The sequence below is a fragment of the Antechinus flavipes genome, chromosome 2 (genome assembly GCF_016432865.1).
Source record: "Antechinus flavipes isolate AdamAnt ecotype Samford, QLD, Australia chromosome 2, AdamAnt_v2, whole genome shotgun sequence".
Taxonomy (NCBI): Eukaryota; Metazoa; Chordata; class Mammalia; order Dasyuromorphia; family Dasyuridae; genus Antechinus; species Antechinus flavipes.
In genome coordinates, this window is record NC_067399.1 from 609,044,592 (window position 1) to 609,071,760 (window position 27,169).

The 27,169-nt window shown below is 32.8% G+C and overlaps 1 protein-coding gene across 1 annotated transcript in view; it reads left to right on the forward strand.

Annotated features, from left to right (window-relative positions):
- The window catches only part of BTAF1 (B-TFIID TATA-box binding protein associated factor 1), a 116,435-nt gene that overhangs the window by 27,835 nt on the left and 61,431 nt on the right, over positions 1-27,169 (forward strand). The window contains exons 3-11 of the mRNA XM_051981635.1: positions 2,950-3,064; positions 5,247-5,393; positions 13,644-13,807; positions 15,774-15,910; positions 19,631-19,760; positions 21,635-21,703; positions 23,708-23,797; positions 24,520-24,615; positions 24,727-24,903. Coding sequence (XP_051837595.1) covers positions 2,950-3,064; positions 5,247-5,393; positions 13,644-13,807; positions 15,774-15,910; positions 19,631-19,760; positions 21,635-21,703; positions 23,708-23,797; positions 24,520-24,615; positions 24,727-24,903 — 1,125 coding nt within the window. The remainder of the gene's footprint in view (positions 1-2,949; positions 3,065-5,246; positions 5,394-13,643; positions 13,808-15,773; positions 15,911-19,630; positions 19,761-21,634; positions 21,704-23,707; positions 23,798-24,519; positions 24,616-24,726; positions 24,904-27,169) is intronic.

A 27,169-nucleotide genomic window follows, 5' to 3' on the forward strand; every position in this document is an offset into this window, starting at 1 on the left:
ACTGACTCATGAGCAGTGCTTGAAAAATTGACTTTCTTACTACTAAACTTTGTGAAATACATGAGTACTTCCATTTTTGCTTTCTTATATCCAATATTTGATAATCTGTATTTTCATCCTAAATGATGATCCTTTGGGGGTTTTGTTTTTTTTTATTTTAAGAATAGCTTTTTATTTTCAAAATACATGCAAAGATAGTTTTCAAGATTTACCCTTTCAAAACTTTGTGTTTCATATTTTTCTCCCTCTCTTACCCTACTTCCTTCCCCTACACAGCAAGTCATCCATTTGTTAAACACGTGTAATTTTTCTGTACATATTTCCACATATATCATGCTACACAGAAAAATCAGATTAAAAAGGGAAAAAAGTGAGAAAGAAAAAACAAGCAAACAACAACAAAAAGAGTAAAAATATGTTGTGATCCACAGTCAATCCCCATAGTCCTCTCTCTGGATACAGAAGACTCTGAACATCATAAGTCTATTGGAATTGGCCTGAATCACCTCATTGTTGAAAAGACACAGGTCCATCAGTGGATCATCACATATGAGCCTTTAATTTTAATTGAACCTTTTGAATCCAGTGGGCAAAAGTTTGGAAGGGATGGAGGATAGGGTTGCAATGCTGATCCTACATCACATTTTATTTTGAAAATTAAAGAATTTTAGGCAAAGAATCCAGGAAAGCTAAAAAAAATCACTCTCCTTACATATTCCAATAAAAAGATACCCATTTAGATGAACTATTTGCACTTTTTGAAATGGAAATAATCCCTAGAAGGTGGGTCATTCAGCTGTCATTCCAACAGGAAGGTTGGTAGATGTTATCTTGATATCCCTCTGGTTCATGTATAGCCCTCTTTCCCTCTCCTAGCTCCTTCCCTGCCTTCCTCCCTTCTTTTGCTTTAATGAAAATTAGACATTTTATATAAATTTGCGCCACCAGCATTTTTTGCAGTAGCATAGTAAATTAATTATAATGAAACTCCCCACAAATTTGAGAAATCAAGTCAGATTGACATTTTTTTTGGAAATAATTTACCCTAAACAAATTAAATGTGGACGCTGTGGTAATGCTTGTATTTTAATCAAATAACAATATTAACATTAAAACTTAAAACATTTTAGAAATGAACATTTTCATTGGCTTGGGAAAATGGAAGGGGAAATTTTGAAAGCAGGAGTGTAGGTCTAAATGTGGTGGGGGTTCACTGATGTGTCAGAGTTATTAAAATCTGACCAGCAGAGAAGAAATGGTAGAAAAGATAAGGATGACAAATCAAAACCCTCTTCACTTAACTTTTCTGGTTCAAACCTTTTGTGCCTTTGTTCACTCTGAGACAAGAGATAATTAGAACTAAGTTTAGAAGATTGTAAACTTCATTTATCCTCCTGCCCCATTCTGTAGTCACTTCATTTTAGGCTTCTTCAGCCTCTAGTTAACTGTGATGTTTTTCCAATTCATCTACCCTCCTCCTTCACTGAGATGAAGAAGAGAACAAAGTGAAGTAAATGTTTTCTTATTCTTACTTTATTAGTTCAGTACAGTATTGGGGGAGAGGGATGTCCTAGGCCTGCAAATATTCACTATGTGCCAAGAACTATGCTGAGTGTTGGGGATAAAGATAGAAAATTGAGATAATAACCTGCTTCCAGGGAGCTGTCATGATAATTGAGGGAGAAAAAACTTATAGAGGGGTTCAACCAGCTTAGCACCAAGAACTTCTAGCATCAGTAAAGATCTGCACCTAACAATCACTGGAGGCAGAGGTGGAAAGGGAGGACATTTCACATGTGGAGGGTGACTTGGACAAAGAAAGGTGTGGAGGTTGGAGGTAGAAATTCACATAAAGAAAATAGCAAATGGGCTATTTTAGAATATGCTTACAGGAGGAATAAGAGGAAATAAGTTGAGTGTAAAAGAATAAAAGAACAGCATTAGTGATGACAGCTCATGTCACTACCTAATTTGGAGACGTCGGTATAACATTTAGATCTTACAAGGAACAAAAGAAAAGACCTTTGATTCTTGGTTTATTTATTGCACACTCCCACAATCTGCTTATTGTGGGGACATGCAGTCATCAAAAAAAAAAAAAAAAGATAAATTTTTAAATTGTGATCAAGAGTTTAACTTTAATAAGAGTTAAACTCTTTTGTGCTATCTGACTTCTTGTTGTGTTTTGGACTTAGTACCAGACTGTCTCATAGAAACCATTGGATACATAGAGTACGCTTACTTATCCATTATTTTTCTCTCGCTGATTCTTGTTACCAACATTTTATAAAGAAAATCAAGATTTTCCTTTTTGTCTCCCCATCCAAAAAAAACTCCTTTTCTCTTCTCTTTCCTTTTTCTTTGAAATAGCCATTAAGAGAGGCTTTTCCTTTGCTTTAGAGCAAAGCGATAGTGAAAAGGACAGTTACAAATGGCATGTGGAGTGAAACTAGCTCCTGTGTACTTCTCTTACCCAAATATATTAAGCAGTCTTTCTTTTAAGTGTTGCTGAAGAATGAAAAACCTTAAATCTATAATTTGGTTACTTTTTAGGCTAATTTTATGGTAACTATGAAATAAAGTTTAGGATTACAATAACCAGGACAATATTGTTTGTACTAATGTTCCCTTTGATTGATGCTACAGGGAAAAATGGGAATTTATTAATAATTAGAATGCAATCTTTTATGATCGTTTATCTTATTATATTGAAGTGAAATAAAAATGTACTTGATCTTTCTTTTAGGTAAGTTTCCACTTTTTCCATTGGAAGACAATAGTGATCTTGAGTGTACTAGCTTAACCTTATGAATTAGCACCTTAATGTTTTGCTAGTATTGTTTGTGCTGTCAAGTTATGGTATCATATCTAAACACGCATTTCTTTTGTGTTCATTTAAAAATGTTATGTGTGCTATATGACTGCTTTATTTTATACTTGTTTTTAAAGGTACTGATATATTTAAGGAGTACAAATTGGGATACCCGAATTGCAGCTGGACAAGCTGTTGAAGCCATAGTGAAAAATGTACCTGAATGGAATCCAGTGCCGAGATTGAAGCAAGGTGCTTTTAAGTGAAATAATTGGACTTTGACTTTATAACTGGTTAATTCCTTTTGTGGAAATTTAGTTGTAGATTTTAAATAATTATAGATTTAGAGATAGAAGAAACCTCAGTACCTTCCTCATCAACCCCTTCATATTATAGAAGAAGAAATTGGGGCCCAGAGAGAAAATGTGACTTTAAACATAGAATTTGAACCTAGGTCATCTGACTCCAAATCTGGTTCCACATTCTGCTCCAAGAAGAGTTATAAAAATTAAGATTTTTTTAAAAATCATTTTTAATTAGAAAACTTTACATGCCTTTAGAACATGCTAACATTTTAGGAAGTGATCAAATGAACTAGGATGTTTATGATTTTTCATGGCTGCTAAATAAATCCTGTATTGGGTATATAATTTATTTAAATTATTAAGTAGGTTTTCATATGTAGTTTACAAAGAAAGTTCCAGTCAGTCAAATAACAAGCACTTCTGGAGTAACAGCTGTGTTCCAGGCCCTATACATTCTTTCTTTAATGGTTTTTGTGCTTTTTAAAAAAGACAGGTCAATCTAAATTTGTAAAGATAGACATGTTTATAACAGATAGCTGCTTTTTTTGGGGGGGGGGAATATACTTGCTTAGACAGTACTACTTGAATAATACTTAGACAGTAATCTTGGATATGGATTTTTAATTACATGAATGTATGGTAAGAAAAGTCTTGATTCTTGTTAGTATCCTGGAAATCATAGCAGAAAATACATTTATGTTGTGTGACTGAGATTTAACAATTTTTAAGGTTTTTTTATTGCTATCTATGTTTTTATATTACTTTCATTTGACTTATTGGCAACTTAGTGGCACAGTGTTTTGAACTTTAAGGTTTAAAGTCAAGAAGATAATTTCAGTTTGGCTTAGACACTTAATTTTGTGACTTTAGGCAAATTATTTAACCTCTTTTTGTCTCCACTTTCTCTTTTGTAAAATGTGAATAATAATAGCATCTACCTCCCAAGGTTGTTGTGAGTATGAAATGAGATAATAATTGGAAAGTGCTTAGCTTAGTACTTGACACAGAGTAAACGCTATATAGATGTTAGCTATCATTGTCATCTTTGTAGTTATTGTTGTTTTCAAACCCTTAAGCTTTTGTAAACCTGATGTCAATGTACATTTTGTTACATATAAAAAACTCACCCCTATTTACTGCATGGTGCAACTTCTGAGGATTCATTTGCAAAATTATCTAGATAATAACTATTTGGTTAATTTTGGCTTACCTAAGATTTTTAGTCTTATTTCCTATACATATTATTGAATAATCATGTTAATTTGTTTTGTCCCATAGAGCAGAATTTGTCCTTTTTTTTTCTTTTAGCTATTTCAATGAAATATTTTTCTGTGCAGTCATTTCTATTTGTCATTATTAGAAACAGTCAAAATTCAGTCTACTTTTTCTTTTTTTGGAAAATTTCATTTTATTGATTCCTTTTATCCTTACATTGGACTTATTTCCTATTTACCTTGCCCTAAATTGAAACTACTTTTGTTCCAACTAAAGTAAGTCAGAATTCAGATATTCTTCTCTTAACAGTGTATATAACAATCTTTCTAGGAGCCTCTCCTGATCTTTACTGTGAGGAAAGTTTGTTTTATTATTTTGCTCCCAGGATCTTCATTAGTTTTTCTTTTTTTTTGAATTCAACTTATGTATAGTACTTCTTCACTGACATTTTTGTAACTTAGACTACTACTTATCTATTTTTACTAGTACCATAATATATTTACTCTCTCATCATAGATTACTTTTAGTTTCCCTTGTTAAGTCCTTTTGGTAATCAGTGATTTGCTTTATAATAGTATTTACAAAATAATAGTACTCCCAAGTAAAGGAATTGGTTGTGCCTTTGCTAATTTTCCTTTTTATATAGCAAACAAAGTATATTTCTTAGAAGTCCAAAATATTTTAGTCTCAGATCTTTATAAGTTTTATTAAAGTTCAACCTTCATATAAAAATTAAATTTTGATCTAGAAAGTATTTCTTTACTTAGTGTTATACTTTGAATCAGAAGTGCATTTCAATACCCTTCTGACTGGTTAAAATAATTCTTCTTCATGAAATAGAATGCTCTTATCTCCCATTCCTTATACTTTGGTTTTCCATATAGTTAAATAAAATATTTTTAAACCTCATTCAGAACCTACTTCAGAAAGTTCTATGGAAGATTCGTCTGCCACAGATCGGTTGAGTTTTGACAGATTTGACATCTGTAGATTGCTGCAACATGGAGCATCACTTCTTGGGTCTGCTGGTGCAGAATTTGAAGTCCAGGATGACAAATCAGGTGTGTATCAGTACAGTAGGAAAATGTGTCAGTTTTATCTTTTTTGCCAATTTGTTACTAATAAATGAGTTAATGTTTCTTATGATGAATGTTGTTAGAAGTTTGTCAAAAAGTAGTCAAAAATATTTGGTGTAAAACATCTTTGCTCTTATCTTTTTTTCCTCTGAGTGTATCAGTATTTTCTTCAAAGCTTTCTAGAGGACAACTGTTGGTATTTCAGCATGGCTTTGTACTTTAGACTAGCATAAATTAAGTAGCAGTCACCCAAAAAGTCTATTGTCATTGGATTTTTACTTTTAAAACAAATGTTTTTCTTGTTCCCTGCCCAGATTATACTATGATACTCCATAGTCCTTATTGCCAAGTATTTGTGATTTAACAGTTTCTTTTCATTTAACTATTTATGTATTTATCTAGATTTATCTATGTATTTATTTGTGCGAGACAATTGGGAATTAAGTGATTTATGTAGGGTTATACAGCTTAGTATGAGGTGGAATTTGAACTCAGATCCTCCTGACTTCAGGAAGGAGCCACTGTGCATCTAGCTGCTCCTAATTAATAGTTTCTAAAAAATATTATATGATGACTTGTCATAGGATCTCTTAGATGAAAGGTACTTTAGGGAGGTCATTCAGGCTAGTCGGTAATATTTATGTAACTGTTAGAAATTGTGGGTTAATTTCATATCACAGATTTCTTGGATATCATTGAATATATTTATGTTGATGACCAGAGGGGGGAAATATGTGGGTAGGTAATTTTCCCATTATCTTTAAACTTACAGAATCCATCTGGATATAAAATAAATGTTTTGGCCATTCAAGAATGATGCCTTGAGTGGAAAAAACCTTGATGTTTTTTAATGGATTCCTGTAAGTAAATAAAATGCCCTTCTAATGAAAATTAGTGTTTTGTTTGATTGCTAAATATATGTCTAAATTAAATTTTGTTAAGTATAACTTTATTTTATAAATTTGATCAATACTTAATTGAAAAGTTAATCTTCAGTGGAGTTATTAAATATCCCTCCTTACATAAAAATCACTTGAAAACAGGAGATATAATTGAATCTAGGAACCCTTTAATTTTCAATATACTAAAATATCAAATTATGGATATTGGGAAGAGAAATTTATTTTTAAAACATCAGATTTTCATAATGAAAGCACTAAAAATTTTACCAAGAATTACAGATTTTTAAAATTATCTTCAAATTTTAATGAGTTTATTAAACTCACTAAACTGGTTAATAATGAACCATGAGAATATCAAATTTTCGTTTTTCCATTTGTGACAAAATTTAAGTGTTATTGACTTATTTGTCTCTTTCCTGAGAATTCATTCTGTAGAGTTATATAAACCCTTGCATGATGATACTTATTTGGAAACCTAAAACATTTGAAAATTTAGAAAATTATTTTTAAAGCAGTAAAATAATTGAGGATTTTTTGATTTTTATTACATAAATTTAAAAACAAAACTAACACTTCCCTACCTCCAAAACTAGCACTTTAAAAATTTTGTTATTGCTCTGTAAGTTTGAAATACCTCTTTTAATGAGATAGTATAAGTATCAGTGTATATTAATCATGTTGCATTTAACCAGCGCTAAGTTAGTTCTGCTAATCTGAAAAAAAAAATTAAGTTGTCACACCAGAATGTGTCAGAATAATCAGTATTATTCTTTTTCCTAAAATTAATTCATAAACTGAAATGCTAGTTTATGAATTCATAATTTGGGCAATATTGGTCTCTATTGCACACAAAGTATAGCAGTTAGCACCATTTCCAGGCAGAAGTCTTCCTAGGCACCTGAATTAAGATTAAAAGATGTTTTTTGATTATGAAATTAGAGAAGAGGATTTGAAGTGATCTCATAGGTTTTATCTAGATTATAGTGTAGACTAGTAGTTACTTTTACTCCACATCATTGTTATCAATTGAAACAAATCACTTGTGATGACAGCATGTTAATTTAGAAAACCACAAATTAACATAATCTATATTGTATTCTTTTTTTGTTTATTTCTCAGAAGTTTGCCCTTTCTTTGCAGGAGTTATGCTGATCAAATATGCTGCTATCAGGGGAGAGGTTCAGGTCTATAGCACACATGTGTCAGCAAAGAGAATTATATGGCTCTTCTCTTATGTTAGGTTAGCCCTTGATTTCTCATTCTTTTATTTGTCTTCTAATATAAATCCATTTTTCTATCTCATATTGATTTACATTATTTTTTATCCTGATTATAGAATTTTAGGACTAAAGGTGACCTTGGATAAACTCTAACCCAACTCCTTTATTTTATAAATGAGGAAATGGGGGCCAAAGGAGTTAGGAGTTGGCCATGGCCACTCTTCTACTCAGTACCAGAGATAATACTTGAATTTGATGTCATCTTAAATACTAATCCAGAAGCAACATACTGGCAGTGGACGCTGTGTCTCCTATGATTATCTGTGCTATTTATTTGGCACTTAGTAAATGCTACTATTGATTTGATATTCAAAAGCCAGCTGTAGCCTGATGGCCAAAACCATCTGGTCAGCCTGTTTTTGTATGACCTGCAAGCTAACAATTGTTTTTTACATTTTTTTAAATATGATAAAACTTTATCTAAAAAATTAAAAATTATTTTTACGTTATTGCCAGTAGATTTGGACCCTGTAGTTTGCCAATGGATAGCATAGTGTCTACTTTAAATTTATGGTAAAATTCTCATTCCTTTTTTATCTTATCTTCTATTTTGCATTCACCATAGACAAAATACAATGTCCACTTATATTAGTTTTTGTCAAAGAGATCTTTTCCTTTTTTAGATTGGGCATTTAATATAAAGTCAATTTAGGAACAAATTAAATAGATCTGTTTTCTTCTACAGTTTTGAGATATATTCCTCACAGAGTGTTTTAATTCCTGTTCCTTTATTGTTTCTGTGCCTAGTTTTTTTTTTTTTTTGGCCTTCTGTCCCATCCTGCTTTATTGCCTTTAAAGTCAAGCACCCAAGTAATAACCTAAGTAATTTTTTTAAAAAAATTACTTGATTGCTATAGATGATAAAAGTATGGTTTGCAACCCATAACTTTTTTGTTGATAATACTTACAATTTTCATTGCTTAGTTCCTTCTCTATGGTTTTATTTGCTAATTGGAGATAGGAAAGGAAAAAAAAAAAACATTTGATGAAGAGCCAAATGAATGAAACTATTGGATACCTTATTTTCAAAATATTTTCCTAGGACTATTAAGTAGTAAGTAATTGTTTTGATCATTAGACATTCAATATAGTTTTTTTTTTAATTTTAAAGATTAAAAAAAATTCATTTTGAAATTAAATTTAGAGACCAAAAAGAAAAAGAATATTTCCATGTACAAATTGCAGCAAAAGAGGATTCATTATAAAACCTTGAATTTCCATTTTGATATTTACTTTGTTGGAAAAACTCTGTAATTAATATTGACATTATTTTCAAAGCTATCCTACTTTTTTGTGCTTCCTTCTAAGTTTTCTTTTGTTCTCTGCTGTGCACTTTTCTCTCCCTCTTCCTCTCCACTCTACTCTAGAGGAGACTACCATTGGACACTAATATGTATTTCTTGTAAAATAGTACTATACATCTATTTATCAATCCTCTCTCTCTGGATGTGAATACTATCTTCTTTTATATAACGTCTTTGTATTCGATTTAAGGATTTATAACACTCAAAATGACTTATTTTCAATTTTTTTCTTAGAATGTTATTGCTATTACTATATGTAACATTCTCTTGGTTTTACTCATTCTTCATTATTCATGCAGGTCTTTCCTTTTTTTCTTCCTAAAATAGACAAGCCAATCATTTCTTATAGGATGGTAGTGCTCCATCACAATCATATAATACAATTTGTTTAGCCATTCTCCAATTGACAGATATCCCCCTGATTTCCAGTTTTTTATTAACACAAAGAGAGTGCTCTAAATATTTTAGAATAGAATATTTAGAATATATAAATATTTTAGAATATAGAATTTCCTTTATTTCTAGAAAGATCCTTTAGGGAACAGACAGAATAGTGATATTGCTGGGTCAAAAGTTATATATAGTTTTCTAATTTGGGAGTCATAATTTCAGTTTGTCATCTAGAATGTTAGTGATATAAACATTCAGTATTTCTAAACTTCTTTTCTTATGTTGTTATTTGAACTCTTCTGTAAGGGATTTTAAGCCCAATAAAGTTCTTATGATAACACTGCTTTTCCACACTTAAGGTAGAATGAGGAGAAAAGGGACCAGATAACTTAGGGAGAGGGAAAGGATGACCTACATCTTTTCTCTATATCTTTTCTTTATCCAGACAAACCATTTTTAAATTCATACCTTCTACCTCATTTAGAGTTGGGAGAGAGAACTATTCTAGTTCTATTTGGGTATGCTGTAACTTAGAATGCTAGGTAATTATAGGTTGACAGTGACTATGATATGACCTATTGTATTGCTGTTGAGAAGCAGTGTGAACCAGAGTTCATACATTCCTTCTGCCTTTTTCTATTTCTGAACTGAGCAGTAATAATGTGAACAGATGCCATAACGGCTACATTCTGTGTCTGAGCCTCTTACTGTTAGAGGAAGTAACAACTGCCCACCACATAGCTAGCATATCTTGGTAACACTTCAAAGTTACATGATTCACCATTTGAGAAGTAGTAGACTTAGGTTCCTCTTAATATTCTTTTAAACTCCTCAATTCTGAAAATTTCACCAAGACCAATAAAGTTATACCTTTTTATTAGTTTTGAATAATACCCTTTTTTCCTAAATACAAAGGAACAAAATAATTTCATATTCTTTGGATTTCTAACACATTTTTTAAATATATATTTTATTTTATTTTATTTAATAATAACTTTATATTGACAGAATCCATGCCAGGGTAATTTTTTTACAACATTATCCCTTGCACTCGTTTCTGTTCCGATTTTTCCCCTCCCTCCCTCCACCCTTTCCCCTAGATGGCAAGCAGTCCTATATATGTTAAATATGTCTAACACATATTTAGAGACCAATTAATTTCATTTACAAGTGATTGTAATGAAGGTAGAAATAATTATGAAGCTTGTTCTTTATATAGAAAGTTATGTAGAATTAGAATGTGTAGAGACCTTAGAGCTTAGTCCAGCTTCTTTTTTTTTTTTTTTTAAACAGATGAGGAAGTAGACTGAAAGGGACTACAAATATTGTACAAGTACCAGGTTTCAAATCCAGGTGGTTTGGTTCCAAATCTAGTATTCAAAGAATCGGAAATTTTGAAAGGAGTATGAAGGCCCTTCTAGTCCAACCTATACCTGTCAAGTGGTTGTCTAGCCTTTGTTTGAAGACTTTGAATGAGGAGGAATCTATTGCTCCCTAAGATATACTACACTACTTTTTGATATTATTAGGAAATTTTCCTTATATCAAATTTGTTTTTTGCATTTTCTACTTATTGCTTCGTTTTCTGCTCTTTGGGATTGTGCACAACATATTTAATCCCTCTTTCAACTCTTTTAACAGCCTTTTTAATATCTTATGATAATTTTCATATCATGCCTGAATCTTCTTTTCTCCAAATTCAGCATCCCTGCTTCCTTGAATCTACATATAGCATGACCTTCAGGCTTTTCACCATCTTAGTAGTTTTTCTCTGGATAGTCTCTCTCTCTCTCTTTAATTAATTAATTAATCATATATTTATTTATTTGCAAAGCATACGCTTGGGTAATTTTTCCAACATTGATACTTGCAAAACCTTTTGTTACAAATTTTCCCCACCTTCCCCCACTCCCTTCCCTAGCTGGCAGGTAATCCAATACATATTAAATATGCTGAAATACATGTTAAATCCAATATATGTATACAGTTATCTTTCTTGCACAAGAAAAATCAGATAAAGAAGGAAGGAAAAGAAAACAAAATACAAGCAAATAACAGAGAGAATGGGAATGCTATGTTGTATTCCATACTGTTCCCACGGTTCTTTCTCTAGATATTTTTAAGCTTGTGAAAGACTTGCCTAATATATAGCTTCCAAAATAGAATATAGTATTCCAGCTATAGTCTGATCTAGGCAACATATAACAGAACTATCACCTCCCTTGTCCTGGATATCATATTTCTGAGTCAAGCCTAACATCATATATAGTTTCTTTGATTTGTGTTACTATGTTATTGAATGGATTGCCCTGGGTTCAAACATATCATTCTGTCATTTTTGAGATTATACTTTAGTACTGCTTTTCTTACTTTTTTCGACTATGAGGACTACTTCATTTCTTCCCAGGGATTTTACTCACGGTAGTATATTTAATGGTCACATGTATTAAATTCTTCTATTCCTGTCCATATAAGTTCCCTGTTAAGAGATTATTTTCTTTTAATATTATTGATTTTTGCTTCTTTTTCATCAGATTGTCCTTTATTTTGTTTTTGCATTTCCAATCACTTATCTCTTTTATTCATTGATAAAGTTTGACAACAAAGGTACAAGTTTTTCTTTTCTGTTAGTTATTTCTGCTAGTCAGGTCATCAGTTCTGCTTTAGTGATTCTTAACACTTTTAAACCATTCAAGAACATTCTGCCTATGTTTCATATTCTCTTGCAAATTCACTGAGTCTTCTGCCTCATCAAGTATCGATTGACTTTACTTTGTCTTATAGTATTTATTGAATAATTTATTGATAATTGAATTCATTTAGATGATCTACAGAACATATTTTCTTTTTTTATTAATATTTTCTCTCTTGGTTTTATCTGCTTGTGCTCTAAGTCTCTGAGTTTTCTTCCTCTTGAGACCTTTAGCAGCTTCAATCTTTTCTCTTTATATTCCCTTATTCCTCACTTTCTGATTCCTCCTTTGATGGCTGTTTCCCCGGGAGTTGGCCTCAAAGTTGTTTCCACCTTCTCTAATGCTGGGCAGTTCAGTTTTCTGCTTCATGTAATTTTTGAGGAGACAGAAATCCCTTTATTTCAGGTGTAATAGACCCAAACACATGCTTGTCTCCTGCCTTAGTTCACTCTATTGTTTAATTCTCTGACCGAGTACTTTCAGTACAAAGAATATACTTGTAGCTTTTGTTTTTCTTGTGGTGAAGGGATGGTTACAGAATTAAGTTCCAGTTGCAAGCCCATATGTTTTTGTAGTTGATGGCAGAAGGAATGCTAAGTGAGCAAGTCTGCTGTTATTTCATTGCGTTTTTACCTTGTTAGGTTTCTTGATGTCTCAAACCAGTGGATAGTTGAAATTGCTTTCTCTCTTGTGCATAATTCCTTGTTTTCAAGGGTTTGAGAAGTTGAGAGGACTGCAGACAGTGTCTAGTGCTCCATCATTTGGAGGCAGATGATAGTGTAATCAGTAGAGCATTGGACCTGGAATTGGGAAGGCCTGAGTTCAAATCTGGTCACCTTAGACCTTTTGATAGTTATATGACCCTGAGCAAGTCATGTAGTCTCTCTGCTCTGTTTTAAAATGTGGTTAGGAGCATCTGTCAAACAAGGTTCTTGTGAAAATGAAATGGAAAAAAAAAAAAATCTGAAAAGTCCTGGGAACTTTTGTGGTGGTTTTTCTGTCATTTCAATTGCGCCCTATTCTTCTTGATCCCATATAGGGTTTTCTTGGCAAAGATACTAGAATGGTTTGGCTATTTCCTTCTCCGGCTCATTTTTATAGATGAAGAAAACAGAGTTAAGTGACTTGTTAAAAGTATTTCTATAGGGTTGTTGTTAATCCTCTTTTTGTTGTTGTTGTTGTTGTTGGTCAATCCTCTTCCTCCTGTTTTTGGTCTTCCCTTTCTATAGCTGCTTTAGAGTAATTGGCCTTGTGTTTCTTTGTTTTTTATTTAGATTTTTTTTTTTTTTTTATTAGAATAGTTTCCAAATCTTGCATGGTCCATTTTGCCAAAAGTGCAGTTTAAGGTTGCTGATAATGCATAGGGTTTAAAATTTTATTTTTGTTAGTTATTATCTTGTTTCATTTTTTCAATGAGATTACTATTGCTTCCATTACATTTTCATCAGAGAAAAAATAAGTAGGTAGAAGAAAGTACTTGCAATACTAAATGCATCAAGCATAGTATTAAACAATAACAGTGCATTCATTCACTATGACAATTTCTTTTGCAAAGAAGTTTTCACAATAACAGTATCTGTTCTAAGGAAATGACTTGTATAAATTTCAGTACTTTTATTAGAATACTTTTTAACCAATTGAAAACAAATTATTTTGCCATTTAAAGGGGAAGTGGACCCTAAAGAGAGAATAGCTCGTCAGCGCAAACTATTACAGAAGAAACTTGGCCTTGATATGGGAGCAGCAATTGGAATGAATACCGAAGAGCTCTTTAATGATGAAGATCTGGACTACACCCCAGCTTCAGCTTCCCTTGTAAACAAACAACCTGTAGGTAAAACCTCGGGCTGTTTGATTGCAAGGAATATTACAGTGGGTTTGCTTCATTTGTGATACTGCCATTGTAAATCATTGCACTTTTGTTTTAATGCTGTACTGAATTCCTAACTCTGTAATTCTTGCCATCAAGTTTGTCTTCACAAATTAGATTTCTCCAAACCCCTAGATTTGTGGACCTGGGTTAGTCCATTTTTTTTCTTTTTTTTTTCTTCTATTGATGGTTCTAATCCAAACCCATTGTTGATAGGAGGCTTGATGCTCCATCCTTTATTGTCCTTTTAATATGTTTTCCAGGTAGGTGGAAGACAAAAATTCTTGATGAAGAGATGTGAGGGATCAAGATAATTCTTCCTGTCTAATAGCACTATGATCTAGCATTAGGTTTGGAATCCAAAGACCTGGATTTAAATATGAGTTTTGCCACTTACTAGCTGTATGACTTCAGCACATGTTTCTGCTTTTTAGGTCTGTTTATTTATCAATAAAATGGGGGGAGGGGGTGTGAACTAAATTAATTTCAAAAATTTGGTGAAACTTTGCAATTATTGCAAATCCCAATCTTCACCACTATGTCTTCCCACTTTTGGCTTGAATAGAGAAAAATTTCAAAAGATTTGGATTAAGACTTCTTCCAATTTAAGATGTTTCAGAAAAAAAAAAAAGGAATAACAAAAAGGTATAAGTGAGAAAATGGATAGGGTTAAAAAAAGTTTGTTTTTTTTTTTTTTTTAAAGCAAGAAAAATAAGGAAAGAATTTAAAAGTAGAAAATTCAAAGAGCAGTAGTAAGGAAATAAACAAAAAAAGAAGATATCAAAGAGTAGAAAATAATACAAGAAAACAGATTATAAGATTAAAGGTGTTAAAAAGGAGAAGAATAATGAGAAATTAAGAAAATAGAAAATCTTTATAAAATGAGTGTAGTATTGCTACATGGGAGAAAAAAGTAGGCAACCTGGCAGAAATTAATAAGAAACAACTTTCAAAAAGTTTGATAAGTGGCAGAGGTTACATTGTAGGGGACAGAGGACACCCATGCAGAGGGTACTTAAAAGTACCATTTTTTGGAATAGACAGTCTCTCTGTATTTGGTATGTTGAAACTCATCTTTTGCAATTGGACACTCTTGGCATTAGTTTTCTTGACTAAATCTAATGGGAGCTCCAGAGTGCTTCTAAGGATACAGTTATTTGTGGAGATATCATTTTCCTTCTGAAGGGAACTTCCTTTTTGAAATATTGACACATAAGTACCTTGGCTAGAAAGCATCAGGCTCAGTAGAATGCTGGGTAGAAAGCTGGGAGAAGTGGGATCCTTTCCAAAACACATAGTAGCTTTTATAGCATTGAGAACCTGTTTAGGGGGAATATGTATATGAATCACAGCATTAGAATTATAGGATTAGACAGATCCTTGATTTAGAATCCATTTTATGAGTAAGAAAACTGAGGCCCTGAGATGTCAAGTGATTTGATACATGTCAAGCCATGACACAGCCATATAGTAACAGAACCTGACTTAAACAGTGTTATTATTTTTTTTTAAATTATTGTACATTGAAAACAGTGGCTGTATTAATAGGGAAAAGAAGACTAAATGAGGAGAAGAGACTAATATCTAGACAATTACTGCTGAAATAATTCCATTGTTTTTCTAATGGTATTTTAATTGTAGGGTAATGGGTTAAAAATATTTTTAGCTCCTTGTCATCATCATTGCTTATTCACTTCATTATTATCATATCTGTATTTTTTTTCAGTAGTTCATTTTCATAGTACAAATTTTGGATGATGGTGTATCTTTTTTGGAGTCTCATCTCCTAGAATCCTCCAAATGGGACTATATGTCACAAAATATGCCAGTCCTATTCCAATAGGAGTCTCACCTTGATTCTGAGAAGATGGGAATTGCTCTTAATTCCACAAAAAGTTGAAACTCAGCAATTTTTAAATCTTTCAGGCTCTTCAAGCTGCTGAGTTGATTGACTCAGAATTTCGAGCAGGGATGAGCAACAGGCAAAAGAATAAAGCTAAAAGAATGGCAAAATTATTTGCAAAGCAGAGATCCAAGGATGCAGTGGAAAGCAATGAAAAGAGGTAACAGTCCCTTTTTATTTACAGTTATGAAAATAGCTTATTAAAAACTGCCAAAAGAGTTTACAATAATTATAATTGACATTGCACTTTAAATTATGCCAAGTGCTTTATATACATCTGTGAAGTCCGGGTTAGCACTCTGGATGCCTAAAATCAGCCGGGGTCAGGATAAGCAAAAGTTCTTGGCCTTTATTCTTGGTCTTTGTGAGGTGGGAGAAGAGGGGAAGGGGCGGGGAGGAGAGTGAAGGGAATGGACTCAAGCTCTCCACTACCTCCCTTCTCCTTGTCCACCACAAAAGTGGCTCTGGCTTGTCTTATTCCACCCTCTAGTCCCTCCTACAATTCTCTGTATACACCAAAAGATTGAGCCAGCACAGAATAGTGGGAAGGGCCATTTTCCAAGCAGATGCTAATAGAGTATTGTCCAATAAGTAATTAGCCTTAAGTGCTCGGTTGTCTGATCCAGTGCACCTACTCAGAGTTTCAGCCCTTTACATACATCCTCGTTTAATCTTCACAGCCTCGTGATAAGGTTGGTAGTATAAGGATTAGCCAGATCTTACAAATGAGAAAGAACATTGAGTTCAGAGAAGTTAATGGACTGGACTGTTATCTCTCAGTAGAAGACAGGCTTTTTATCTTTGTGTTAAGCGCCTTTTCTGGACCTGGCACACAATAGATGTTTAATAAGTACTGATCAATTGATTGCCTATTGTCATATAGCCATATAGCCAGTAAGTGAAAGGATGTCTTCATGAGGACATACCCATGGTTTTTCCACTTTGTTGATTTCATCCTTTTGAATTTGTGGTTAACTGTTAAAAAAAAAAAAAGTCAATGGGTTCTATGGGTTCTATTAATAAAAGGAAATTTCTGCCTGACTTCTACCACCAAGGGTTTGCTGAAGAAAACAAAATTTTAATTATTGCCATTATGGCATATACCTCTTCATAAAATTTCATGAGTAATCAGACTTAAATATTTGACACCCAGGATCCTAAATGGGAAATTACATGAATTAAGAAATTCTGAGTTTCAGGAAGGCTAAAACTGATGAGTTGTCCTCATAAACTTTGGTACTAATATGTGAGCCCTTGGAAGCAAGAGACTACCAGGGAAGAACCAGTCAACATCAGAAAATGGAGCAGCTTAAAACTTCCATACTGATCGTTGTTAGAATTGAGCCACTTAGTGGTAGCTGCTCTTCTATCATGGGCAAGATAGGAAGATTTAATGTCAAACAAATAAGCAGACATTTCCCCCTGCTTTCCACCCCCTCAAAGTAAAGAAACCAAAACACAACTATCTTTGATTGAAATGTTTTTCATTTTTAAAAAAAGAAGCTTTTTGTGTACCCCCATTTTTATATCATAGTCACTTCCATTATAACAGAAAAACAGATGAACAAAAATGTCTGATATCATGACTTATCCCTTTGCAAGCAGATGTGGAAATAAGTTTTATTTATGTTCTCCTGGACTAAGTGGTTCATTCAGTTGCGCAAAGTTTGGCTTTCTTTTCATTTTCTTTTCATCTACATTATTATAATTACTGTGTGAATTAGTCTCTTGGCTCTTGTTTTATTCTGCATTAATTCATATAAGTTTTCCAATTTTTCTGAATTCTTCATATTCATAATTTCTTACTACACAGTTATATTCCTTTATATTTGTTTGTTAACATTTGTTAGATGTTCCTTCCCATTTTGGAGGGGCTCATTTTGTTTCCATTTCTTCATGCAATACCTCTTCAATCTTCTTTTAACTTTAGATAAAAAGAGTATCATTAAGTGACATAATTTCCTACTTTCTCTTCTTGAAATAGATTCTGGGAAGTGTGTGTGACTGAATTTTCATTAGCTAACAGCCTCAGTTTTACAGAGTGACTCAGTTAAAAGTCATTCACTCAGCATCTTCATTTTGGGTTTTGACATTACCCGACTACACAAAGTCTTTACTGTGTACTTTCTCATCTGATCCTCATGATTGTGAGACATAGCTGGGGCAAGGATCATTGTCCCCACTTGACACAGAGTGTGAATGGTAAAGAAGTTAAGTGACCTACCGAAAGTCACATAGCAAGGGAGTGGCAAATCCAGTACCTGAATCCAGAGTTTCCTCCTTGAGTCCAGGGATCTGAACCTATCCCCACCCCCAAACAGGGTGATGCTGTCACCAGCTTTAGCATCAGAAAGTTTTCTTCTATATTGAGGGCTGATATGAGCACCATCTAGCATCTGAATTTTTAATTCTAACTCCCACTTTGCTTTTTGTTTGAAAGAAATGATACATGAAAAGTTGGTCCCACTTTGCTTTCCTAGAGTGAATAGGGATAATGGTAATTTTGTGTGTATTTTATTATCAATTTAACATTGTTAAAACGTTTATGGGAAAATCAACAGGTATTTTTTTTTTAATGTACCTAGAATATAGTTTATAAAACATAATATTGACAACTTACAAATTAAAAAAAAAAATGACCCATTAGGCTTTTCATGAAAGAGAATTAATAAAAGTTTATTATAACACATTTATTTAGTAATTTTCACCTAACAGTGTTTTTGCTTCCATAAAGTACAAGTTTTTTATTAGTGTTTTGTAGTTCTTATAGGAAGTAGGAACATAATTTCCTTCCCCAGCATTTTATATTTGAGATGTTAACCAAACATCTGAGTTTAAAAGATACTTCACAGATGCATGAGAGAGGCTTGACACATATTTATTAAATTGAATCAAATAAAAATTTAATAAAACTAGCTGTAAGATTTCAGATTATATAGAACTATTATTTGAAATTTAAAATGTTTAGAAATAGTAAAATCATCCCAAAATTAATAATACAAAACTGAATTAATTTGGATAATACTAATTCTATATTCATTTTAATTTGAGGATTTAGCTGAAATTTACATTTTTCTTATGAAAAATTATCATTCCAAGTAAATTAATCATACAAATATGATAGTGAAGGGGGGAACTTAAGAAAATCATTTTTTAGTTTTTTTGTGAGAACCTGATAAATTTACAAATAAAACTCGCTTATTGTTTTCCTGTTTATTCACTAATGGAGATTTTTAAAGGTTCTCCTAGTAAGTTTTCTTCGCATTATTATATTAACCTGGTTTGGTTTGTAGTAAATATTTAAGAGGAACAACATAAAATTTTCTTAAATTAATTTTCTAAGTCAGATTTTTCATAATTTTGAGTATCACTTCTGAATTTAATTTAAGTCCTTATTTTATGTTTTGTTTTCTTTTCAACTTATCCGGTTAAATATGCAATGAGATTGCCACATTCACATTCATGAATAAAATTTAGTCTCTTGTCTTTTGTGCATTAAGGTATGCCAGCCCAAAATGATGACTTGTACATGACTTAAACTGTTAGATTAATTATCACAAGGAATTGGAAGTTTCAAAAATGTAGTTTCTCTAAGAATATATCCCCTATATTTTAGTCATTTTTATCTTTTTAGGAAAATAAAAACTCACAACCTGATCTCAACTCATAAAGGCTCTTGGGAATAATAGACATTTTTAGTTGTTCATTATATGATCTTACACAATTTTTGTGAAATGAAACTTTGTTCTTACAGCACTATATGTGTTTGTTTCCTAATATCATAAGTGCAAGGCATTGAGTGTAGTATGGTAAAAAGATCTAGTCAAATAATTACTTATTTTATCTACCCTTATATTCAGTTTTTGTTTTTTGTTTTTAGCAATGATAGTGCGGATGGGGAGCCAGAAGAAAAGAGACGGAAGATAGCCAATGTTATTATTAATCAGCCTGCAACTGAGTCCAAGGTCTTGATTGATAATGTGCCAGACAATTCTTCCTTATTTGAAGAGGTATAATTTTTAAGCCTTAAGTGACCGTTTCCTAATTTGTTTCTTGCTTCATATTGTTGTGTCTCTAATAATCTGCCAAAATCTAGAGAAGTGGTAGTTAGCAGATCCTTTGCATTAAAAAATCCCTGGTCATCGCTTTTTCTAAAATTTGAACAATTTTATATCATCCCATTCTGTGGTGTCTTCTCTAGCAGATTACCTCCTCTGTAGTCCTCACTTTTTCATATATTTTCAGTTGTTCCTTGTGTATTGACTTCTTTCCTTCTACCTTCAAACATACTCATATTTCCTCCATCCTTAGAAACTCCTCACTTGTTCTTTCCATGTCTGCTAACTATATAGTATCTTACCTCTCCTGCCTTTTGTAGCTAAACTCCTTGAGAAAAGTCCGCTAGAAATTAGTACCTCCCATTTTCTTTCTTCTCACCCTTTTCTTAATTCCTTCCAGTCCAGCTTCCAACCTTATCATTCTACTGAAACTTTCTCCAAAGTTACCCCTGGTTTCCTCAGTCCTCATTCTTCCTGTTGTCTTTGTATTATAGCCTTTGAAAGTATGACTCATCCTTTTCTTCTTTGTACTCTGTGCTCTCCTACTTGTCCTTGCTCCTTCTTAATCTTCCTTGCTGGATCCTCATCCAGGTCATGTCCACTGACCATCAATGTACTTCAGCTTCTGTTTTGGCTTTTCTTCTGCCTCTCTGCTGTTTCACTTGGTAATCTCATCAGCTCCCATGGATTTAATTATTGTTTCTATGCTGATGATCCTTAAATCTTAACCAAGTCTAATGTCTCCACAGACCCCACTCACATATGCAACTGTCTTTCAGACATGTCAAACTGAATATCCAGTCAAGCTCAACATGTTCAGAACTCCGTTTTTAATATTCTTCCTAAATTCTTCCTTACTTTCTTATTACTGATTGTAGAGGTATCACCATCCTCCCACTCCCCCAGGCTCAGAACTTATCTAAGAGCAAGTTTGTCATCTTCAACTCCTCACTCTCCATATTATACCCTTAGCCAACCTGTTGCCAAGGCTTGTCAGGATCACTTTTGCAGCATTTCTCTAATCCCACCTCCTTTCTCTGACACTGCCAGCACTTGGGTTAGGCCTCAGGTGTGCAATAACTTGCTGATAGGTTTGCCAAATTTTCCCCCCATTCTTATCCATCCTGCTTTCAACTACCAAAATACTTTTGCTAAATTGAAGGTCTGACCATGTCGCTCCTACTCTCCTTACCACTACCAATAAACTCCAATCATTTTTCTGTCACCTCTAGAGTCAAATACAAAATCTTTTATTTGGTGTTCAAAACCCTTCATAATTTAGCTCAACGCTTACTTTTCCAGTTTTCTTAGAACCTGTATACCTTTTTTTCTCAAATGTATTCTTTAATCTAGTGATCTTTACTATGCCTTTATTGAGACACTCTATCTCTCCATTCTGGTTGTTTTTTCACTATCCCATTCCTGCAGTCCTTTCCCTCCTCATCTTCACCTGTTTTTTGGCTTCTGTTAAGTCTCAGCTAAAACTCAGCTTCCATAGGAAGCCTTTTCTAAACTTCTTTAATGCTAATACCTTTCCTTTATTGATCATTTTCCATTTTTCCTATATATAATTTATACATAGTTGTTTGCATGTTATCTTCCCCATCAGTCTTGAGTTTCTTGAGAGCAGGAACAGTCTTTTGCCCTTTTGTATCCCCATTGCTTAGGACAGTCCTGGCACATAGTAAGTATTTGTTAAATGTTTACTGACTATTGTACACATAAAAAAAAAATTAAGGTATATTTTTATTATTAGCATGAAAGACTTGTTCTGGAATATTTGATTTGTTAAATTTACTTAGCCTTTTTTTTTTTTTTTAATGTAGACAAATGAATGGCCTTTGGAAAGCTTCTGTGAAGAACTGTGTAATGATCTTTTTAATCCATCCTGGGAGGTAAGATGTGTTTATTGTAGCACCATCAGTGCTCTCCTAATGATGCTATGATGTAAACCAAAGCATCAGTTGTTTGTTTCCTCCTTGTGACCTTCTCTATCCTTGGCAGTTGACTCTTCATAGTAGACCTAATAAACTTTGTATTTTCAACTTTTCATTGTTTTTTGTTCTTCTTATTTAGTCTATTTTCCATAAGCTTGAGCTCCTTCATGAGTTCATACTTTTTCTTTTTTTAAGCAAGTTTTTAAAAATTTCATTTTATTGTGAGCTTACAGTCAATAACACAAACACTTCAACATCCAAAGAACAACAAGAGAGGGTTGCATAAAAAAATTGAACTTGCATTACGTATAGTTTGTTTGTTTTTTATATCTACATAAACATATGCATTTAGTTTAACAAAGTAACAAGAATTATCCTATTTGTGGTTTTTGTACACACACAAAAAAAGTTTTAAATGTTTTAATGATGCTTTTTCCATGTTTGTTACTGCCATTAACTCACCCTTCCCATTCCCTCCTATGTAGAATGCCCTCCCTTATGAGCAAGAGGAGGGAAGGGAAAAAAAAGCAATATAGTGGTCATTTCTGAGAATACTCATATTATTTTGTCCCTCTTGTCTGTTCCTTCTCTACCAAGAGTTAAGTGTTTCATAAATTTTTTAAAATCATGATTTTTTTTTTTGTCAGCATTGTGTAGTCTTTCCTGGTTTATTCATTTTAAAAATTTTTTATTGTATTTTTTTGTTTGTTTGTTTTCATACCACCTACATTTTTCACCGGATCTTCTCCCTCAAACCTTTCAGAGAGCTGTTTCTTCTAACAGAGTATAGGAAAGAAAAAAGTACAGCAAAAGTAATCAATAAAAGTGAAAATATTAAGGGCACTGTTACACATTCATAGTTGTAAATCTCTCCAAAGAAGGTGAAGATTTGGGACCAGGTTTGGTCACTGTAACTTAGAAGCATTCAATTCTTTGCATATACTGTTATTATCATTGTGTATATTTTTTCTTTGTTTTTTTTTTTAATTTTATTTTGCACCAGTTTGTGTAAGTCTTCCCATAATTCTCTAAATTCATTGTATTCATTGATTTCATCAATACATGAATATTCTCTTAATAGTCATCAACATATAGCTTGTTTAACTATTCATCATCTAATGATGCTTGTGCATTTTCATCTCTTTAGCCACACTTTTCATTTGGATTTTGGTTATTTCTCCCTCTTTTCCATTATATCGTCATTTTTGGCTTAATTTCTAGAAATACACTGATCTAAGTTGCAAGTATATCACTGCTTTGTTAAGGGCTTTTATTTAAAGCTACTTCAATGTTGAGCCAATTGGGGATGATAATTAGCAGATACTACGTCAATACCCTCTTTATCTACCATTAATATGATAACTGCATAGTTCAGAAGCAGCTTTCCAGTGCTCAAGTATTGCTAATTTTCATCTACTTAAAGCCTTTAATATGGTAGTTGATCCTGGAGTTTCAGTGAAGTAGTCAAAAGACTTTGAGGATAGTTTGCTATTGTACCTATCAATTGAGTGAATTTTAAGATTTTCTATGATTGCTCATGATCTAAGGACTACTTTTCCTACTTCTCCCTCTTTCCCTAGGAATAAAGTTCTTTTTTGTTTGTTTTTTTGTTAAGGTGTGATGGACAAGTGGGATTTAGAACTAACCTAGAATGTAGAAATAGAAAAGACCTTAGAATTTTTGCAATCCAATTCCCATAATTTATAGGTGAGGAAAACGATAGTAAGGATTTAAACTATAATTCAGATTCACGTAACTTAGAGCCTACCATGATTTCCTTTGTAACATATTGTCTTTACTATGTATCAGCTAAGATTTTACCCAAAAGAAGGTACATTATTTTGAATTGCCTATAGTCTACTTTAGTTTTATGGAAAGAATTTTTTCCCCCTTATTGAAAAGAAGTTAAACAAAATAGTTTAAATGTTCAGACTAACGTTATTTAATATTGTTAACTTTTAGGTTCGACATGGTGCTGGTACTGGACTGAGGGAAATTCTCAAAGCTCATGGAAAAAGTGGTGGTAAAATAGGAGATAGCACTTTGGAGGAGGTAAGTATATTAGACTAATAATATTAACAAACCTAATATTGACAAACAGGATTTATCATCCTGTCCTCCTAAGGAGGATAAATGCTTAAAATTAGAACTAAAGGGAAAGAAATAAGAGAGAGAGAGAAGAGTGAAATGCTCAGGGAAAAAAGGGGGCAACCAGAAAAGCAGAAAAAAAAGGGTAGGAAGAAGTGGGATGACAGAATGGGAGTGAAGGCTAATAAATGAAACATTAAATGAGTCAGTGAGACTAACAGAGTTTAAATGCTAAGAAGTTTAGTTGAATGAATAGCAGCTAGTAGACTGAAAAGAAGAGATGATAAAAAGAGTGGAAGAGATGATATTTGAATAGAGTGCAATAGAGTATGAATTGGTGACATATATATAGTTGATCATCAAACTGACCTTATGAAGGTAATTTTTTAGTGTATGCATATAACTTAACTGGATTATGGATTACATGTCTTTATTGGAGCTTTGGTGCAGTTCTATTGGAATCAAACTGATACACACATGGTCTATGATTTATAATGCCAAAGACATTAGTTGGTGTCATTTTTTGGCCAGTGTAGTTAAAATGATCTACTTACTTTGTCTATTATTTTTCAGCTTATTTTTGTGTGCAATTTGGATGTTAAATTTAGGAAATAAAGCTTTCCCAGTAAAGAATAATTGAAATAGTATTTGTTTCTGATATTTAATAGTAATTGTGTTTTTTCTAGATGATTCAACAGCATCAGGATTGGCTGGAAGACTTGGCCATTAGACTTCTTTGTGTTTTTGCATTAGACAGATTTGGTGACTTTGTTTCAGATGAAGTAAGTATCTCACTTAAAGGAATCTTTATTCAATTAAATTCTTTTGTTTTTGTTTTTGGTTTTTGCATAATCTGAGGCCAATTTTGAACTTTTTCTCCTTTCTACTTGTAGGTTGTAGCACCAGTTCGTGAAACTTGTGCTCAAACTTTAGGTGTGGTGTTAAAACACATGAATGAAATAGGAGTTCATAAGACCGTGGATGTACTCCTTAAATTGCTCACACAAGAACAGTGGGAAGTGAGACATGGTGGCCTGTTAGGAATAAAATATGTTTTAGCAGTTCGTCAGGTAAACATTTTAGAATCTATATCGTGTGTGAATGAAGACTTTTTTTTTTTTTAATGTTGACATTATTTATATTTCAAATATTGTAACATCTGAATTTTCATAGGTTATAGACAAACTGATCAGTTAGTAAAGAATTGGGTCGATGTAGTATTCAGGAATTGTAAGACTCACTCTTTGGTATTCTAAGATACTTCAAAATGAGATTTGAGCCATATATCAAAAGAGAAGTAGAATCATAGATCTGTCTAGAGCTCGAAGTGACCTCCGAAGTCACCTAGTTCATCTCTTTCAATTAGATTGTAAGTTTTTTGAGAGTAGGGATTATATCTTTTAGTTTTATTATCTCCCACATAAAACCTACTTAACACAATGTCAGACATGCAATTCATACCCAATATAGTCTTTTCTTGACTTGACATTTTTTGTACATATTTTTTGTCCAAATATTAAACTTGTTCACACTTCTAAAATAAAATCCCTCTAATAGAAAAAAGTAATATGCTTCAAAATAATTTCATGTAATTTTCATAATTAAACATATTATTAAAGGTTCCTTAATTCAAATTCAGTTGTTTTCATCTTTATTCCCTACTTTACTTAAGCCAGATGTATGGAATGAACTATTAGAGCTAGTACAACAGTACACACACATATGCACATGCATGAGCATACATATGTTGTATGTGCATGTTAATTACCTTTTATTTCTAAATCACCTTTTTTTCCCCCACAAGAGAAAAAAACCCAGCTCAGCAAAATAGCCAAAACATCAAATCTGACATAGACAGTATTTCCTGTGGTTTCACAACTCTGTAGTACCATGTTTTTATATGTGTGTGGGTGTGGGTATGGGTGTGGGTGTGGGTATATATACACACCCACACCCACACCCACACATACCTCTTTATGCTTTTCAGATCATTTTCATGTGTTATATAATCCTCAATTCTGTGAGATCATTAAAGTTGATAGTATTATTCCAATTTCATAGATGGTGAAGCTGAGCTTGTCCATAGTCACAAAAAGCTAATTAGTGGCAGAGCCTGGATTTAGAACTATGAACCCTTGGTTCCTTTTTTTGTTTATTCATATGTATGTAAAGATGACAATGCATTGCTTTTTGGGCCATCTTCACATACTAAGGACAAGTAAACACAAGTCATTTATAGACATTTCCCAACTTACAAATAAATTGGTTGTGCTATGACATCAGAGCATATTTTTCCATGGGAATAACCATTATAGTTTCCTGGACAGCTTTTAAAAGTTCATTTAATATAATTAAAATGTGACACTCTTAGTCAAAATGGGTACTCCCCGTACTCTGCATAGGAGTTCTTATAACACAGTGGTTTTGTTCCCAACATGGTAGGAAGGGAAACACAATGAAGATAAGGGGAGCCTGGGTGAGAATTAAGAATGCAGTAAGGGCCTGGATGAACCCAAAAGAAAGGGGAAAAGTCAAGCTTCATTTGATCTGATAATTGACCCAAGTATATTAATGAGAAACATTGATATAATTGATTTGTCTGTTCTTTCTCCCCTCCTTCCTTCCCTCCTTCTCTCTCTCCCTCCTACCTTTTCTTTTCCTTCCTTCTTCTTGCCTTCCCTCCCTCCCACATTATTCCAGCAATAAGTAGTCACAACTAAGGAGACTTTAAATAAACTATTCCGTGTGTGTGTGTGTGTGTGTGTGTACTTTAGTCTTTTAAATATAATTTTGGGAAATAAGATAAAATGATGAGTATATTGTTGGAGGTCCCTTTGGAAAATAATATAAACATATAGCTTGTGGAAGCTACCCTTTTAAAAATTTTAAAATAATTTGCTTTTTGTTCAATCATATTTTATACCACCATTCTTCAGTTTTATCTTTGAATTTGAATTATACTTCTTTTAGAAATTGGGTTTTCTTCTTGGCTACCTTTATATATTTTCATTTATGTTTAATATAAATATAGCACAATCTCAATCAAATGAAGAAAGTAATGCAAAATATTTAGATTCTAGTAATGATAAAAGTATAGTAGGAGCCTGATTATTCCCAGGCTTTATAAATACTCTCTCTTCGGAACTCCTACCATACTTCCTTTTTTCTTATGAACTTTTTTACTTTACTCTGTTATACTTAACACAAAAACCCCCAGTGATGAACTACATGCACCTTAAAATGAGCTCTATTTCCAAGAAGAAAAGTAGATAGGCGTGCATTCGTGTGTGTGTGTGTGTGTGTGTGTGTGTGTGTGTGTGTGTGTGTGTGTGTGTG